We start from the raw sequence: 18655 nt of genomic DNA on the forward strand, positions 1-18655 counted from the left end.
TTGTGGTCGGGAACATTTCCGTTGTGTTGTGACTATTTCATTGTGTTGTGGCGATTCCGTTGTGCTGTAGCTCATTTCCGTTGTGTTGTGGTGATTTCGTTGTGTTGTGGCAATTCCGTTGTGTTGTGGCTCATTTCCGTTGTGTTGTGGCAATTCTGTTGTGTTGTGGCTCGATTCCGTTGTGTTGTGGCTCATTTCCGTTGTGTTGTGGCGATTCTGTTGTGTTGTGGCTCGATTCTGTTGTGTTGTGACGATTCCGTTGTTTTGTGACGATTTCGTTGTGTTGTGGCGATTCCGTTGTGTTGTGGCTCATTTCCGTTGTGTTGTGGCGATTCTGTTGTGGCGATTCCGTTGTGTTGTGACGATTCTGTTGTGTTTTGACAATTCCGTTGTGTTGTGGCGATTCCGTTGCGTTGTGGTGATTCCGTTGCGTTGTGGCGATTCTGTTGCGTTGTGGCGATTCTGTTGCGTTGTGGCAAATCCATTGTGTTGTGACGATTCCGTTGCGTTGTGGTGATTCCGTTGCGTTGTGACGATTCCGTTGCGTTGTGGCGATTCCGTTGCGTTGTGGCGAATCCGTTGCGTTGTGGCGATTCCGTTGCGTTGTGGCGATTCCGTTGCGTTGTGACGATTCCGTTGCGTTGTGACGATTCCGTTGCGTTGTGACGATTCCGTTGTGTTGTGACGATTCTGTTGTTTTGACGATTACATTGTGTTGTGACGATTCCGTTGTGTTGTGACGATTCCGTTGTGTTGTGACGATTCTGTTGTGTTGTGGCGATTCCATTGTGTTGTGGCGATTATGTTGTGTTGTGGCGATTACGTTGTGTTGTGGCGATTATGTTGTGTTGTGGCGATTACGTTGTGTTGTGGCGATTACGTTGTGTTGTGACGATTACGTTGTGGCGATTCCGTTGTGTTGTGACGATTCCGTTGTGTTATGGCTTGATTTCATTGTGTTGTGGTTCATTTCCATTGTGTTGGGGCGATTTTGTTGTGTTGTGCCTCGTTTCTGTTGTGGTTCATTTCCGTTGTGTTGGGGCGATTTTGTTGTGTTGTGCCTCGTTTCTGTTGTGGTTCATTTCCGTTGTGTTGTGGCTCGTTTCCATTGTGTTGTGTTGGGGCGATTTCATTGTGTTGTAGCTTGTTTCCGTTGTGTTGTGGTTTAATTTAGTGCGGCTGCACTACTGAGCCACCGTACTCACCTGATCATAACCCTTCTTTTCCATTGATATATCTCTGTCTTTTCTGTTGTCTTAGCGATATCTTTCTAAAAATCTTTCTTCAATTTGGTAATGGGTTAATCGTGAACAGTTCATTCATGATGACTCTAGAACAGCGAGAATCGGGAGATGAGGTGAATTAACAGACTGCATAGCCTAAAGACCCAGCAAAGCAATGTATTACTAATTTCTGTTTGTCATAATAGGCCTGGCTGCATTATTGTGTTTTCTTATTTGAAATGTGATGAACCTTGTGTAAGTAGATGAGTTGGAGAATTAAACATGTAACATTTTAATAATATTCTGCTGAAATAACTTGAAAATGATCCAAACTTCCCATCACTAATTCAAATCTCCCTCTTGCTCTCTCTCTCCTCCCCATAATAGGTGGCCACGTCGAGATGGTCCTCACAGCAGAACATGAGGGGGTTGATCATCCAGGGGGCGGGGTTAGATACAGGTCCAACTCCTCCCACTTTATATGCATTGCTATATTACTGCAGCAGTGGAGCCGTGAACTTCACATACTTTTGAAAATCCAGCGTTTAGTTGATCCTGGTCAGCGATCATTGTCATTGTGCTCATTGTAGTAAACACAACGGCTTTTTTATTCCATGAGATAGTTTGGTGTCACAGCTTTTGTTTCCAGGGAGACCATTAAAGAACACAACCCACACATCTCGCGGATATCCTGTAGAATTCAACCAATCAGATGATGATTTCAAAAATCTTGAAATGTTTCTAGTTAAAGGTGGGGTAATTGTTATTTTACAACCGTTTTACAAAACAAAGTCGGGCCATGTGCAACAACAAACTTGTAGCCAATCAGCAGGTAAGGGGCGTGTCTACTTGATGGCGAGAAGAGAGGCTCAGTGCACGTCATTATTCAGAACCCACAGGACTTTCTATCGAGTTGTTTGTGAGAACTGCTTGTGTTTTATGATCGCTATAACTCCAATCTTGTCATAACTGTAATATGTTCATTAGTTGGACTTTTGGCTTGTGTTCTATCGAGTTGTTCATGAGAACGGTTTGTGTTTTTGTGATGGATATTCACTTTTTCATTGAATATTCAACCTGGATTAGTAACACGCAGATTCTGCCATAGTCTGCCATAGTTGAGCCTGAGTGTGATGCCTGAGGCTGAGACTACACCTGCGTCCCAACTCGCATACTATCCATACTAAATAGTACTCGAAAATAGAATTAGTACGTCCCAAATCGTAGTATGTTGAAAAGAGTATTCCAAACATACCCGGATGGTTTACTGTTTCCAGTCAGAATTCGAAGTACAGATCGACGCACAATCTTAACGGCTGATATTGCCCACAACCCATTGCGAGTTGGACGAGGATTCGATTAGAACTACAAACGCGGATAAAAAGCGTTAAAAAACTACAAACATGACGGATGTGTGAGTCCGACAGTTAAGTAGAGAAGTTTAGATAGGGGTTTGAGTAACCAACTATCAGTATTTAACCTGACAAAAATATATTTATTCAGTGTTGTCCACATTATATATCACCTGCAGCAGCATTGTGAACTTTTGTAATGACACGTTTGGCCTTTTAAATGCATCATTATATTTAAACTGCAAACACATGAGGAGAGTCTCTGCATTAAAGACCAACAAATGGCAGATCAATGTGCGGCTACATTTCTCTCCGATACGGTAGGAGAATAAAGTGAATGTGGAGGATTTGAACTGTGACGAATCTGATGATGACTGACAGGGCAGTTTAACGTAACAGTATGCTCGTAACTAAGCGACCGAGTCTGTTAAAGATGGCGAAGTAGTATGTCCCGAAGCTTTCATTCTTTTCTGCTACACACTCAAAAGTATATACTTTTTCTTCACAAAAAGATACTTTTAGGACGTAGTATAAGTAGGCGAATTGGGACACAGCATACACCTACCCCAATCTTAAACCTACCCAACTCCACCCCCTGGATCTCTTGTTCTTCAGTGAAAACTTCTGGACACACCGCCTGCAAAGCCTTTGGCTACAAGTGTGTTGTGGTGCTTAGTGACGGCGAAGTAAAGCTTTTTTGACCCAGTGAAGCTTTCAGCACAATTGAATCGGAATAGGGTTAATTATTCTTATAGAGTACGAAGCAGTCACGTGGGTGTGTGTGAAACGAAGCTTCGGACGTCATAGGTCATGTGATTTTGATAGAACGAATTAAGCATCGATACAAAGCTTCACTGAAAATCGTTTCATTTTTTTTTTACACAAACTTCGGAGCTTTGGTATCACTGTTAACATCACTAGTGGTGCTTGGTCTGATCCACTTTCAAAAATGTTTCTCAGAAATTGCTTACTGCAAAACAAAAGGCTGTTTACATGAATTGCACACACACAAAAACAAATCGTTTGACTCAAATGAGTTGGATTGTTAATGAGTAGGATTAAATCATTTTCTGTATTAATTACATGTATGATGGTTTTAAAGGTTTGTGCTTTTAACAATTTCCCTGTATTTAAGCATAGATAATATTTTACATTCACAAAAGGCAACATTCTTCAATTCAGTACACCCAACCACATAAACCCGCATTTCTGCCTAATGACCACACAACTGAAATTTAAGTTTTGATTTGCTTCATTCTGAACAGATCCTAATAAATAATATGATGGAGGCGAATCTTTTTAACTGACATTACAACCATTGACCGAAAGAGAGATGATATTTCAATAAATGGTGGACAATGAGGTAAAAATATGACATAATATCTCCAAAGATAATGGGACTGCATTTGTCACCTGTATCACTAGTCGGTTTGCATGCCTGCTCTGATTTTTTTTAATGTTGTTGCAGCCACATCATGCATGTTATCAGCTGTTGCGTAAAGAGATTTGAAAGGCTCTCAAAGGTACAGTATATATTGTTATGTAGAGTGATTTAGGCAGTTACAGGTGACAAGTGCAACTCTTTTCTGAAGTCCATGCACCATACTTTCAGCAGAAAAGTTATATGACTCAGCAAAGGCTGAGGAATTGTTATATATAATGTATAACAATTCTAATATTGTCCAACAGAAAATATGTTAGGGCATGATGTAATAATTATTTTACTATAAACCTGATAATGACACATTACTTTAGCTTCCCAGACCTCCCTTGTCCCAAAACCCACACATTTTTTATTGCCCAGAAAAATGCCCAACTGCCAAAGCAGGGGTTGAGGCTGAGCAGATGTGCCTTAATCGGAACTGTGTCCACAAAAGCACTCAAAGGCTTAGATCAATGATGATATGCTCAAAGATCTGTGTGTTGCCCTTAAAACTGGAGGCAAATACGAAGTCCCTCCGGTCCGTGGAGACCACGGTGAAGGAACGTGGAGCCTGGATGTAGACTTCCTTGAAACGCTCGTAAACCTTTTTCTCAGCATCCCACAGATAGATCTGCGAGAAGGTGTAGTCGCTTCCCAGAGCCAGGTAGTACCTCTCTTTAAAGGAAAAAGGCTGCAGGATCATGGAGCCTCTTGACGGAAGGGCCTGAACCTCAGAAAACTCTTTAGCAGTCCAACGCAAGACTTTGGAGTCACCGATGTACCGGGTCATGGCCAGATAAAGCTCCTCCTTGATCCAAAAGGCTTTGACAGCAACTACATCTTCCATGTTAGGGATCTCACCCTGCAAGGCAAATTTCTCAGTGCTCCTGCTCCACTGATAGATGACCGGTACTTGGGAGCGACTTGCTAGGATAAGATGGGCCTTACCGTCCAAATTGACAAACTCTGCATCTGTATCACGAAACCATTCATGAAGAGACTGGTAGGAGTAGAAACCCTTGTCGCTCCATTTGTAGAGAGTGGACAGACCAGCCTTAGAACTGTCAGCGATGATGAAGAACCAGTCATTGCCAATCTGAAAGGCCTCAATGTCATTCGGTTTAGAAATCTTAGATACCTCAATGTCCTGGAACTTTGTGAACTTGCTTTGGTCTTCATCAAACTTATAGATGTGGGAACCACCAAAGAGTTGAGCAACAATGACAAAGACCTGGTTCTGGATAATCACAGACTTGCAGCCAACAATGGACTGACCTGAGATGAAAGAAAACAAACACAGTGCATGAGATTTGTTGCATCATACACAATCCTTTATATCATGACTTGACCATGAATGCACCTGTGATGTTGTCATAACTCCTGAAGTTCATCTCGATGTGGTCCCATTGGAGCACCATGCAGTTCTCCGCATTAGGAGCAGCGATGGCCACGTACACATCGTTCTTGTGGGAGAATGTGTCCACAGACAAAGACTCCGTAGGCACAGAGTGGAGAGGAATGAAATCTGTCCAACATATGGTAAAATGTCATTTTAGGCAATGTCCACATTAATCTGGATTGGAAAAAGGCATTTTCATTTCAAAACATTTTCTGTCCATACTAGTGTTTTCCAATAGTGTCCACACTGAAATGGCTGAAAATGTTTAAATCACTGTGCTGCACATGTGTTAAACATCATAAAAGCTTCCTGAGGTGATACCAAGAGACCAGACAAGTTCTCACGCTCTTCTTCTACAATTACTTACTGGTGCGTCCAGATCTCAATCGATCTCCATTTAAAGGAACTGTATGTAAGAAATGTATTTCAATGAATCATAAAATGGCCCTGATATGTCACTAGACATTAAGAAATCATGTTCATTTCAAATACTTCTATCACTGACAACAGTAGTCCGGCCAGGATATTGTCATTTAAAAGTTGTTGTTGCAGCCCTCAACTGATGTTGATGTTGTCATGTTGTGTTTTGGTTTGAAGCTCCGTCCTCCACCTATCTACCAATCACAAAGTCAGTAGTGTTTCGGCATCCAGGGTTGCCAGATCTGCTCTAATTACCACAGCTGCAGCTACAAACATTCCTGCTGGATCCTGCAGCCTATCTGGCAACCTCGAGTCAGGGGGGAGGGGGAGAGGGGATACACCGCTCTACAGTCATTTGAAAGTGATTGCAGTACCAGTTTTGACCACAATCTTACATACACTTTAATGTATGATCTAAAAGTGCAATTTCCCTCATGTTTTTCAGCAGCACAGCAATTGTATTTCTGAGAATTTGATGTCATATTTGCAGGAATGTAATGTAAAGATTGAACAAAGTAACATTTATTGTTAGCAGCACTATGAAAGTGAATAGAAGGCAGAACAATCATAGATACTGTATATGGCCACATGCATCATCGCATTCGATCATCCCGTCTTTACAGTCCACACTACAATGGAAAAAGGGGGATTTTTTTTATTTATCCACTTGGGAGAGTCTTCAAAAATCTCAGTTTTCGTTGGTTATCTCAGTGTGGATGAAAGGCCAAATCTTTTTCAAATTAATGCAGAAATAGCCTTAGCAACTTTACTACTTAGAAGTAGTTTTGTATCTCATGATTAGATGCACGAAACCCCTAGACATACACAAGAAAGGTATTCTTTGTAAGACAAGAAACATATCAATGAAATACAATCCCATTTCCTGAAAAGTTGGGAATCTGCCATTTGTTATTTCTCCTGAACCTTGATTTAACTGACAAAAGTATGTAGAAAAAATGACCAATGTTTTCACTGAACAACTTAATTGTATTTTGTAAGTATACGCACATTTCCATTTTGATGGCTGCAGCGCACTCCAAAAAAGTTAGGACAGAGGATAAAATAAAAGTGAAAAAAGTCCACAATTAGCAGGTGAATTGGTGAGGATATCATTATTGAGAATAAAAGGAGCATCCACCAAAGGCTTAGTCTTTGCAATTAAAGATGGGTCATGGCTCACCACTTTGTGCCAAATTTCATAAAACGATTAAAAAATATTTTTTCTCCAAAGCAAGATTGCAAAGATTGTAGGTCTTTCACCATCTACCATACATAATATTGTGAAAAGATTCAGGGAATCTAGCGAAATCTCAGTCTGTGTGGGGCAAGACTTTATACAGGATTGGGATTGTACAGAAACATATACTGGCATCAAGATGACATCTTTTCTGGGAAGCAAGACAATGCCAGGCAGAGTGGTTTCATAAGGGGCTTTATTCACGCCGGATAGTTCTTGGAACTAGATTACAGGAACTAGCCACCAGGGTGATTCCCTGAGAACTAATGTTCCCCTAGGGCCATTTTCCTGGTTGCATTTGCACCGCCAGTAAGAACTCTGAAGTGACATAAGCCGCACTTGTTGACACTCACTCCATTAGTTTATGATCTTTTTAACAGTCCTGTGTAATACATTATTGGATAGAATTGTTATATAAAGAAACTATTGGTGGGAGTACCAGGAGCTTGGCATATTCGCACAGAAGGAACTAGGAATGGTTGTAGTTTTAGGAACTCCTTTTGGGGGAACTAAATTAGCTCCTGCTTCAGAGTAGGCCGTAGGGTCTAACCCACCACAATAGGAAGGCAACCGGTAACCCGTGTTTTTTCAACCTTCTACCAATGAAAGTGCACTGGAACGGCAGTCAAACCAGTGACTTCCCACCTGTGAACTCGTACTCGATATACTCCCAGGTACGAGTTCTGACGTCACATATCTTGTGAAACAACAATGGCAGCCACTACAGATGCGGTGTTTATGAAAATCGTACATTAAAAACCAAATTGTTTATTAAAATAAATATATTGCTCCAACGTTATTTATCTGCACGTTATGCATAATCAGCAGCTTTTCTAGCATTAGCTAGTTTTCAGTCTATTGAGTCCACGAATAAATTAATACCAAATACATTTCAACATACATTAATAATATAAATTAAAGGTATAACAGCTTATTTTGCCTTATGTGCCATTTTTTTTCTTCTGTTTACCTCAAATAAACAAGGAGAAGGAGTACACACATTTGGTGATATAAATGATTGTAAATTAGTAAAAAGCCCTGTACGGTCCGCCATTTGTTTACATCTAGCTACCACAATTCCTTGCGCTCAGGCAATTTGGCGTGACTTTGCCTTGATCGCTTCCGGACTCAAAAACCTGCCTGGAATGCAGCATAAATTAGCTCCCCCAAAAGGAATTCCTAGAACTAAAATCATTCAGTTCCTGGGGTGAGAATATGCCAAAAAGTGGGTACTTCTGCCAATAGTTCTAGGAACAATGAAAATGTACCTCCAGTTGTAAAGCCTCCTTTAGAAACTCTATACTGTACAGTGGATGTGCTTGACTGGCCTGCCAGGCATTTTACAAAATGTCCCAACTTTTCTGGAAATAGGGTTATATTTCCACACTGTAAATGCTTGTGAGGTTCGGATCAAAGTAACTGCTAAATAAATAAATGTAAATGTTTTCCAATACATTGACTCTTAAAGGACCACTCCACTTTTTTTGAAAATAGGCTCATTTTCCAAGTCCCTTAGAGTTAAACTGTTGAGCTTTACCATTTTTGAATCCATTCCGCCGATCTTTGTGTCTGGCAGTAGCAATTTTAGCATAGCTTAGCATACATCAATGAATAAGATTAGACCATTAGCATCGCGATCAAAAATTATGACCAAAGACTTTCGCTGTTTTCCTATTTAAAACCTGACTATTCTATAGTTACATCATGTACTAAGACCAACGGAAAATGAAAAGTTGTGATTTTTTTTTTTTTTCAACAGATAAGACTAGGAACTATTCTCATTCCTGAGTAATAATCATGGTACTTTGCTGCCGTCCCATTGGTATAGTGGTGAAATGATATTACACAGTAACATAAATATTGCCATTATATTACGATGTAACTATAGAAGTCCAGTTGTGACATTTTGACAAAAAATCTATATATCTAAATAGCATATGCATTTTGAATCTAGCTATAAACAACAAACAAAAGGCATTGGATTGGATTCATAGTCAGAATGGCTTACAAACACAACACCAAACATGCACACATGCTCATTTTGTCACATGCCTGTCCTGTTTTGTGTGCACATGTGGGTTTTGTCATGTCTACTGTCAACCCCGCCCTTCTTGTTATCTGATTATTGGTTAATTTGCCCCACCTGTTCCCTCTTGATTTCTTCCCCTTATAAGCTCCTTGTGTTTGTCAGTCTGGGTTGGATCCTTGTGTAATGTCTGCGTCTCCCGTTCCCCCAGTGACTTCTGTTGGTATGTTTTGAGTTTTAGTTTATGTTCTATTATGTGTTTTGCCCCCTCGTGGGTGTTTGTTTTGTATTTATGTTTTATTTGTTATAAATATATATCCTTTTCTGCACTTGAGTCCTCGCACCATTTCCTTTGTGTGTAACGTGACAGAAGGATCCAACCATACTATGAGGACTCAGCAGAGAAGTTCTCCCTCGGTGCCAGTTCCGGGAGCCCTGAGTCCAGACATGGCCTGGAGGGCTGTAATAGGAGGCTTTGTGGTGGCAGTCCTGCATGCTTGGGAGAAGCACAGGGTGTCATCCACAACTCCGGTGGTCCCTGTGCCGGTGGATCGTGCTCCGGTGGTCCCTGTGCCGGTGGATCGTGCTCCGGTGGTCCCTGTGCCGGTGGATCGTGCTCCGGTGGTCCCTGTGCCGGTGGATCGTGCTCCGGTGGTCCCTGTGCCGGTGGATCGTGTTCCGGTGGTCCCTGTGCCGGTGGATCGTGCTCCGGTGGTCCCTGTGCCGGTGGATCGTGTTCCGGTGGTCCCTGTGCCGGTGGATCGTGTTCCGGTGGTCCCTGTGCCGGTGGATCGTGTTCCGGTGGTCCCTGTGCCGGTGGATCGTGTTCCGGTTGTCCCTGTGCCGGTGGATCGTGTTCCGGTGGTCCCTATGCCGGTGGATCGTGTTCCGGTGGTCCCTGTGCCGGTGGACTCCGTTCCGGTGGTCCCGAGTCCGGAAACGGCCTGGAGGGCTGTGATGGGATGCTTTGTGGTGGCAGTCCTGCATGCTTGGGAAAAGCACAGGGTGTCATCCACCACTCCGGTGGTCCCAGTGCCGGTGGATCGTGTTCCGGTGGTCCCTGTGCCGGTGGATCATGTTCCGGTGGTCCCTGTGCCGGTGGACTCCGTTCCGGTGGTCCCGAGTCCGGAAACGGCCTGGAGGGCTGTGATGGGATGCTTTGTGGTGGCAGTCCTGCATGCGTGGAAGGAGCACAGGGCTTTATCCGAAGCCCCGGAGGCAGTTCCGGTGGTCCCAGTTCCGGTGGATCGTGTACCGGTGGTCTCAGTTCCGGCGGATCGTGTTCCGGTGGTCCCTGTGCCGGTGGATCGTGTTCCGGTTGTCCCTGTGCCGGTGGATCGTGTTCCGGTGGTCCCAGTTCCGACAGATCATGTTCCGGTGGTCCCAATGCCAGCAGATCGTATTCCGGTGGTCCCAGTGCCGGTGGATACTGCTGGACTGGAGAAGTTTCCCCAACGACCTGCCTGCACCGCTGAGGCGCCCTGCTCTCCGTGCGCCGCTGAGGCGCCCTGCTCTCCGTGCGCCGCTGAGGCGCCCTGCTCTCCGTGCGCCGCTGAGGCGTCCTGCTCTCCGTGCGCCGCTGAGGCGTCCTGCTCTCCGTGCGCCGCTGAGGCGTCCTGCTCTCCGTGCGCCGCTGAGGCGTCCTGCTCTCCGTGCGCCGCTGAGGCGTCCTGCTCTCCGTGCGCCGCTGAGGCGTCCTGCTCTCCGTGCGCCGCTGAGGCGTCCTGCTCTCCGTGCGCCGCTGAGGCGCCCTGCTCTCCCTGCGCCCCTGAGTCGCCCTGCTCTCCCTGCGCCCCTGAGGCGCCCAGCTCTCCGTGCGCCGCTGAGGCGTCCTGCTCTCCGTGCGCCGCTGAGGCGTCCTGCTCTCCGTGCGCCGCTGAGGCGTCCTGCTCTCCGTGCGCCCCTGAGGCGTCCTGCTCTCCGTGCGCCGCTGAGGCGTCCTGCTCTCCGTTCGCCGCTGAGGCGTCCTGCTCTCCGTGCGCCGCTGAGGCGTCCTGCTCTCCGTGCGCCGCTGAGGCGTCCTGCTCTCCGTGCGCCGCTGAGGCGTCCTGCTCTCCGTGCGCCGCTGAGGCGTCCTGCTCTCCGTGCGCCGCTGAGGCGTCCTGCTCTCCGTGCGCCGCTGAGGCGTCCTGCTCTCCGTGCGCCGCTGAGGCGTCCTGCTCTCCGTGCGCCGCTGAGGCGTCCTGCTCTCCGTGCGCCGCTGAGGCGTCCTGCTCTCCGTGCGCCGCTGAGGCGTCCTGCTCTCCGTGCGCCGCTGAGGCGTCCTGCTCTCCGTGCGCCGCTGAGGCGTCCTGCTCTCCGTGCGCCGCTGAGGCGTCCTGCTCTCCGTGCGCCGCTGAGGCGTCCTGCTCTCCGTGCGCCGCTGAGGCGTCCTGCTCTCCGTGCGCCGCTGAGGCGTCCTGCTCTCCGTGCGCCGCTGAGGCGTCCTGCTCTCCGTGCGCCGCTGAGGCGTCCTGCTCTCCGTGCGCCGCTGAGGCGTCCTGCTCTCCGTGCGCCGCTGAGGCGTCCTGCTCTCCGTGCGCCGCTGAGGCGTCCTGCTCTCCGTGCGCCGCTGAGGCGTCCTGCTCTCCGTGCGCCGCTGAGGCGTCCTGCTCTCCGTGCGCCGCTGAGGCGTCCTGCTCTCCGTGCGCCGCTGAGGCGTCCTGCTCTCCGTGCGCCGCTGAGGCGTCCTGCTCTCCGTGCGCCGCTGAGGCGTCCTGCTCTCCGTGCGCCGCTGAGGCGTCCTGCTCTCCGTGCGCCGCTGAGGCGTCCTGCTCTCCGTGCGCCGCTGAGGCGTCCTGCTCTCCGTGCGCCGCTGAGGCGTCCTGCTCTCCGTGCGCCGCTGAGGCGTCCTGCTCTCCGTGCGCCGCTGAGGCGTCCTGCTCTCCGTGCGCCGCTGAGGCGTCCTGCTCTCCGTGCGCCGCTGAGGCGTCCTGCTCTCCGTGCGCCGCTGAGGCGTCCTGCTCTCCGTGCGCCGCTGAGGCGTCCTGCTCTCACCGCACCTCCCTGGCGCCCCCTGCACTCACCGCACCACCCAGGAGTCCTGCTCTCACCGCGCCGCCCTGGCCGCCTGAACTCTGCGGGCCGCCTGAACTCGGTGGGCCTCCCGACCTCGGCGGGCCGTCCTGGCCATTCGAACTTTGTGTGCCACCATGGCCTCCTGAACTTTTTGTTTTCCCCATGTTTCCCTTGTTGACCCCTCCCTTGTCTGTTCCTTCCTTGTCTGTTTCCCCTGTCCCTCCCGTGCCGCCCTGGTCTGTCCCTCCCGTCCCGCCCTGGTCAGTCCCTCCCGTCCCGCCCTGGTCAGTCCCTCCCGTCCCGCCCTGGTCAGTCCCTCCCGTCCCGCCCTGGTCAGTCCCTCCCGTCCCGCCCTGGTCAGCCCCTCCCGTCCCGCCCTGGTCTGTTTCTCCCATCCCTGTCCCTAGTGGAGCGTCTGGTAGCCGCTCCTTAAGGAGGGGGTAATGTCACATGCCTGTCCTGTTTTGTGTGCACATGTGGGTTTTGTCATGTCTACTGTCAACCCCGCCCTTCTTGTTATCTGATTATTGGTTAATTTGCCCCACCTGTTCCCTCTTGATTTCTTCCCCTTATAAGCTCCTTGTGTTTGTCAGTCTGGGTTGGATCCTTGTGTAATGTCTGCGTCTCCCGTTCCCCCAGTGACTTCTGTTGGTATGTTTTGAGTTTTAGTTTATGTTCTATTATGTGTTTTGCCCCCTCGTGGGTGTTTGTTTTGTATTTATGTTTTATTTGTTATAAATATATATCCTTTTCTGCACTTGAGTCCTCGCACCATTTCCTTTGTCTGTAACGTGACACATTTACATACCTGTAGAGATGCACTCGTTATGTAAGCTCGCCATGTCATTGAGCCGTTTGCCCTTCATCTCCTCAGGGCCGGCGCAGAGGACGTCTGATACAGTGGCATTCGTGCTCTTCAGCCACATCATCAACCATTTCGCTCGGCAGTCGCACTCAAAAACATTGCCCCTCAGGTCTCTGCAAGGAAATATACAGGAACAAAATCAATCATAAAAATCATGAATAGATTCCTATATTGTGCCCTTTTCTGTAGCCTTAAAAATAGAGAGTCTATATCATATTTAATACAATCTTCAACAATGCTAAGTAAGCATTTGCAAAAGTTCAGACTTACAACTCTATCAATGACTCCAGATCAATGAATATCTCTCTGGGCAAAGCTTTAATGTTGTTGTTTGCCAAAGACCTGTGAGGGAGACACTTTAGAGTAAAGTACAATACAAACAATTGGCAACAGTACATTAACTGATTGTAATAAAACATACAAATGAGTCAAATCCCTAAGTCCTCTGAAAGAGTATTTTGATGTTGTTTCAATCTTGTTGTTTTCTATAAACCTGAATAGAGAGAAAATAAAGAGTAAAAGATGATGATCAGTGGACATGAAATGGAACCAGAATGATCATCTGACCCATAAATAAAGTAAACTATGTGAGAAACAGGCTATACAATAACATAATTATATATATATATATATATATATATATATATATATATATATATATATATATATATATATATATATATATATATAGTGTTCATATCTTCAACATGTAAACAAACACAGATTCAGCGCTTCAGAAATAACTTGCAGCTTCCCAAAATATCATGCTCTCACATAAATTGTTTACTTAAAAATACTTTAGACATCCCATTCCTATAGCAACAATAATGCAATAGAAATCCTTAAATAGTCATTGAAGAAAACTTACAGGTACTCCAGGTGTGGAAGGCCAGAAAATGCATCGTCCCTTATTGTAGTGAGCGCATTGGAGTTCAGCAACCTGTCAGAGTTTATAGTCACAACCATTGCCAATGATCATAATTGTTGTAACTATAAGTCAGAGTGTTTACAAAGCAGTGCTGTTTAAATGGAGTGTTGTTACTGAGTTTTTCTATATACATAAAAACTTGCCCTCTCACTCAATGAGTGCCAGGGCATGCACAGATCCCTATATCCCTAAGTCAGTGTATCAAATCACTGACATCATACAATATGCCAATGACAGCAACAATGTCACATTGTTGTCAGTTTCAAGAAAGGAGCTTTCTGGGAGCAAACTGACATTTTAAATAGCTATAGAGGGGAAAGAGGCCTTCCTATTTTTCTGTCACCTTCATGTTTATTAGAAGCATTTGATTTCATTGTCAAGACAAAGCAGAAGACAGAATGTGTTTAACAAATGTTCAATATGCATCTAAAACTCAAATGGCTAAATGCATATCTAAAGGCCAAAATGTTCCCCACAGCAATTTTTTAAACAGGTAATTTCCAGATGATCCAAGTATGGTGTCAAATGTGGCAAAGTTTTTGGTAGGTTTGCATAATTTGGAGGGGCACTGGTTATTTTGTATTTATTATTATTTTTTGAGATACTAAAATCATCCTAAATGTACTATATGTATCAAAAAAATATTTAATATAAATTAAATAAACAGGGTTTTTTTTTCAATAAAGTGGAAAATATAATCACCAAAAGGATCAAATAACAAATATGATGGCTGTAATAGACACATAGCCTACAAAAATATGAGCGATTTTCTTCTATTTAAAAAAATAGACATTCTTCTAATGCAAGTTAATGAGAAGCAGAGTTTATAAGAGACTTAATATCATGCTATAGACATTTGCTTAGTCAGATGGGCTTCACTTACAGTAACTGTAAGGACGGTATGTGTGAGAACATCGCCTCCTTGACCTCAGAGAAGGTCCCATTCACAATACTCCTGTAAAACACCGGCCATATGAGACACTCAGTACAATTCTGACACTAAATAATCATCCAAAGCCTACATTATAAAAGCAATGCGACTGCATGAAGTCTTGCAAATGCTATGCTTCTAATTAAGCTTTGAATGCAAGCACAAGGATACATGGACACACTAAATGATGTAAGACAGAAAAATGATGGAGATGGTCACTTACAGTGAACTGACATCGTTAGGAATCAATCGCGGGACAAATGAGGACCCGACGCAAATGATAGACTCCTTGGAGCAGCTACATGGTCCTGGACATTTAAAAACCTTTTTACCCGTGCTCCCTAACGGGGCCAGGTATAATATTAGCGCCGATATAATCACGACAGCCCGCATGTTGTTTGTCAGGCTCGCATGTGTGAATCCGGAGAATATCGCCGTCGCCATCCACCCTGCGCATGAAATGCAGCACTGAAGCGCCTGACATCAGCAGTTCGGCTGCAGCGCTCCTCTCTCCTCTCTCCATTTATTTATTTATTAGTGCGCCCAATAACGGTGGAGGCTGGTTAAACAGCCACGATGATGATCACTTTTATACTGTATCTGCATCGTTCTCAGCCAATATTAATTCAGGAATCCTGAAATCCTTCTGACAAAAATAAAGTCATTAATAGATAAAGGAAAGACTTTCCCCGTTGTAATTTCGAGCACCATCAAAGCCCCCATGAAATCACTGATGCAGTTTTCTGATGTTGAATTTTGGGGTGGAACATAGTATTGAAGGATCTGTAAAGTTAAGGTGCTGATAGCACTACTGCCATTGCTAGCCTAGAAATCTAGACGCAGCCACAGCAAATCTAATTTGCCTCGAGTGTGGTCTAACAACCCTCAATACACTTCTGAGCTATAAACACCAAACTCTGGCCGGGCCAATCACATCGTGTATAGAGTCGGTGGGCGGGGCTTAACATAATGAAGACCGAGTTCCGCTTGTGTGCTGCTAGTAAAGACAGAAACTGGTGAACGGCGGTCTTTCAAATCAGCTTTGACCGCGACTCTGGAAAACTTGGAGTTAAGCTTTTTTCTGAGAAAAGAACAAAGAACAGCACTGAAGTCATTCTTAACAAGGGAAGATGTGTTCTGAGTTTTACCGACCGGATACGGCGAAAGTTTAATCTGTCAACGGGCTCCGCTTCACCTTTGTTGATCTGGTTGGTTGTAGCGCTATCCTATCGCGTGCAGAGGGAGTTTGAAAGACAACCATTTATCCCGCCCCTCGGATTGAGCCCTGTCAATGGTGAAAAATCCTGGAATGCTTTCCTCAAAAAACGTCATTTTAAAGTGAACTAATCCTTTAATTAACACTTTCAAGGCCCAAAAAGGTACAAACATCGTTAAAATAGACCAGGTAACTCCTTAATTTTACAAGAATACTTTTTGTGTGCAAAAATAATGACTTTACTCAATTTCGTTCTAGCCTGTGTAAGTCTCCTGCACAGTTTACGTTGTAAATAGAGTGCAGCTCCTGCGTCATGATCACACAAATGCAGTCTGGTGCAAACGTGAACAGCATCGGCTGCTGGAAAACTCGAAAGTGATGCACTGTTTATAATGTAAAAAGCGTCCATAAAAATGTTAGGCCTTGAAAGTGTTATTAAGTCCATGTCTAGGGGTCAGACAGCTTTGGGATTTCATCAAAAATATCTTCATTTTTCTTCCAAAGAAGAATGAAGATCTTATTGGTATGGAATGACATGAGGGTAAATATTTCATTCATTTTTGGGTAAACTATTCCTTTAAGCCCCTGTATAGTTCTTTAGGTTCTCTAACTCTCTTAGTTTAGTTGGGGAAAGGATTAAAACACCATTAAAATACAGTGTTTTTTTTCTCACAAGTAAAAATTCAAGGGCCCCCACACAAGCCTTTTTGACCTCAGAAAGCATAAAAGTGGTTCAATAAAGCTTTGGCCATTGTTGTAAATTCCCATTCATAGCAAACATAAGCGCGCGGAGTAACAGATCTAAAATCTATATGGGGTGGTGGTGGGATGCAACAAGACACTTCGGATACTAAGTGCTGTCATTTGCAGTTAAAATTATGTGGAAGGAGAAATACAACTGGAGGATGAGAGAAACATAAGACATGATGACTGGATGTATTTTTTTAATGAATGGACCTTATGGTACATGGCACCATTTGACAAAGGTTCATAGCAGGTTTAAAGATGCTATCACAAAGTGTTTCTCCTTATTACAATCCAATGAACCACTTTTAGAGCTATATAGCACCATTTTTATTTTATTGTACTCTCTGTAGGCTAGTCATTTTGAGAAATATTGCAAGTACAAATGCATAATTCACTACACAAATGCAGCTGTGCATGCTTAACCAGCACACTGCATGCTAAAACATCTTGCAAGACAACAACGAGCAAAATCGTTCTTGCATCACTATAACTGGCCAAGCTACATTTATATACAATTCTAAAAATAAAGTTTCCAAAAGGGTGTGTCACATCGATAACAGAAAAAGCATTTTAGGTTTCATTGAAATAACGTAAAATACAAAAGCTGATAAAAACAGTCTAATTTTTTTTTTACTGAAGCATTTTAGGAACATTAAAGGGATAATTCACCCACTCTTATGTCATTCCAAACCTGCAAGACCTTCGTTCATCTTTAGAAACACAAATTATGGTCTTTTTTTTTAATGAAATCTGAGCGCTTATCGTCCCTTCATTTACAGCCACCACTTTCAAGTCCCAGAAAGGTAGGAAAGAAATACATTGTTAAAATCTTAAATGTGACTCCAGTAGTTTAACCTCAATTTTATGATGAGTGCTTTTTTTTAGCAAAAAAAACAAACAAACAAACAACAAAAATACATAATTTACCAATTTATTAATTAAACATTTACATTTTCAGTATCTCCAAGGCACGTTCAGGAACAGACGTTGCGTGAACACACTTTGGGTATTATTATTTAATTTTTTTAATTAAAAAGATTCGAGCAAACAAAGTACTTAAGTTAAAAAAACACTGAGTCACATGGATTATATTAATGATATCTTATACCTTTCTAGGGCCTGAAAGTGGTAGTTTCGTAGACTGTCAAAGGAGGGACAGAGAGCTCTCATTTCATTAAAAAGATCTTCATTTGTGTTCTGAAGTTGAACGAAAGTCTTGCAGGTTTAGAACAGCATGAGAGTGAGTAATTAATGACAGAATTTTCATTTTGGGGGGAACTAGCCCTTTAAGCTTTCTTTAATGATTACACTTTAAAAAAATTGTTGGTTTAACTTAAACTAAGTCACTTGGTTGCCTTAAAATTTTGAGTTTATTGAAATTAAAAATTTGAGTCGATACAATGAAAGTAATTGGTTTAAAGGGGGGGTGAAACACTCAGTTTCAGTCAGTGTCATGTCAATCTTGAGTACCTATAGAGTAGCATTGCATCCTGCATATCTCCGAAAAGTCTTTATTTTTTTAATAATTATATAAGAAAGATGCGCTGTTCCGAGTCTTTCCGAAAAAAGCCGAGCGGGTGGGGGCGTGTCGTGTGAGCGGAGCTAAATAATGACGTGTGCTCGCTGCTGCTAAGTTGAGTCGAGTGCGTCGCGGGAAAAAAACTTTATTCAAAATAAAAATATGGCTTTTAATCAGATACAGCCATACATCTATGATCCGGAATCAGACCCAGAGGCTGCAGTTGAACAGGAGCAGCAGCAAAAACGACTAGAGCAGGACGTCTCTATGTGGTACAAGTTATACACTAACTATATAATATGCTTAGCGGCTTGTGTTATTTACATATTTATACTTGAATTATATCGTCGTATTTTTGTCTTTGAAGGTGTA

At 44.2% G+C, this 18655-nt stretch overlaps 1 protein-coding gene across 1 annotated transcript; it reads right to left on the bottom strand.

Moving 5' to 3' along the window:
* Window positions 1–3425: 3425 nt before the first annotated feature.
* Window positions 3426–15388, bottom strand: lgi2a (leucine-rich repeat LGI family, member 2a). Its single transcript, XM_067422135.1, has 8 exons — window positions 15025–15388; window positions 14754–14825; window positions 13811–13882; window positions 13364–13435; window positions 13213–13284; window positions 12886–13055; window positions 5359–5523; window positions 3426–5273 (listed from the first exon to the last, which is right to left on the bottom strand). The coding sequence occupies exons 1-8, from the start codon at window positions 15243–15245 to the stop codon at window positions 4456–4458; spliced, it is 1662 nt and encodes a 553-aa protein (XP_067278236.1). The 5' UTR covers window positions 15246–15388; the 3' UTR covers window positions 3426–4455.
* Window positions 15389–18655: the final 3267 nt, after the last annotated feature.

This window comes from Pseudorasbora parva, chromosome 1 (genome assembly GCF_024679245.1).
Source record: "Pseudorasbora parva isolate DD20220531a chromosome 1, ASM2467924v1, whole genome shotgun sequence".
In the NCBI taxonomy this organism is placed as follows: domain Eukaryota; kingdom Metazoa; phylum Chordata; class Actinopteri; order Cypriniformes; family Gobionidae; genus Pseudorasbora; species Pseudorasbora parva.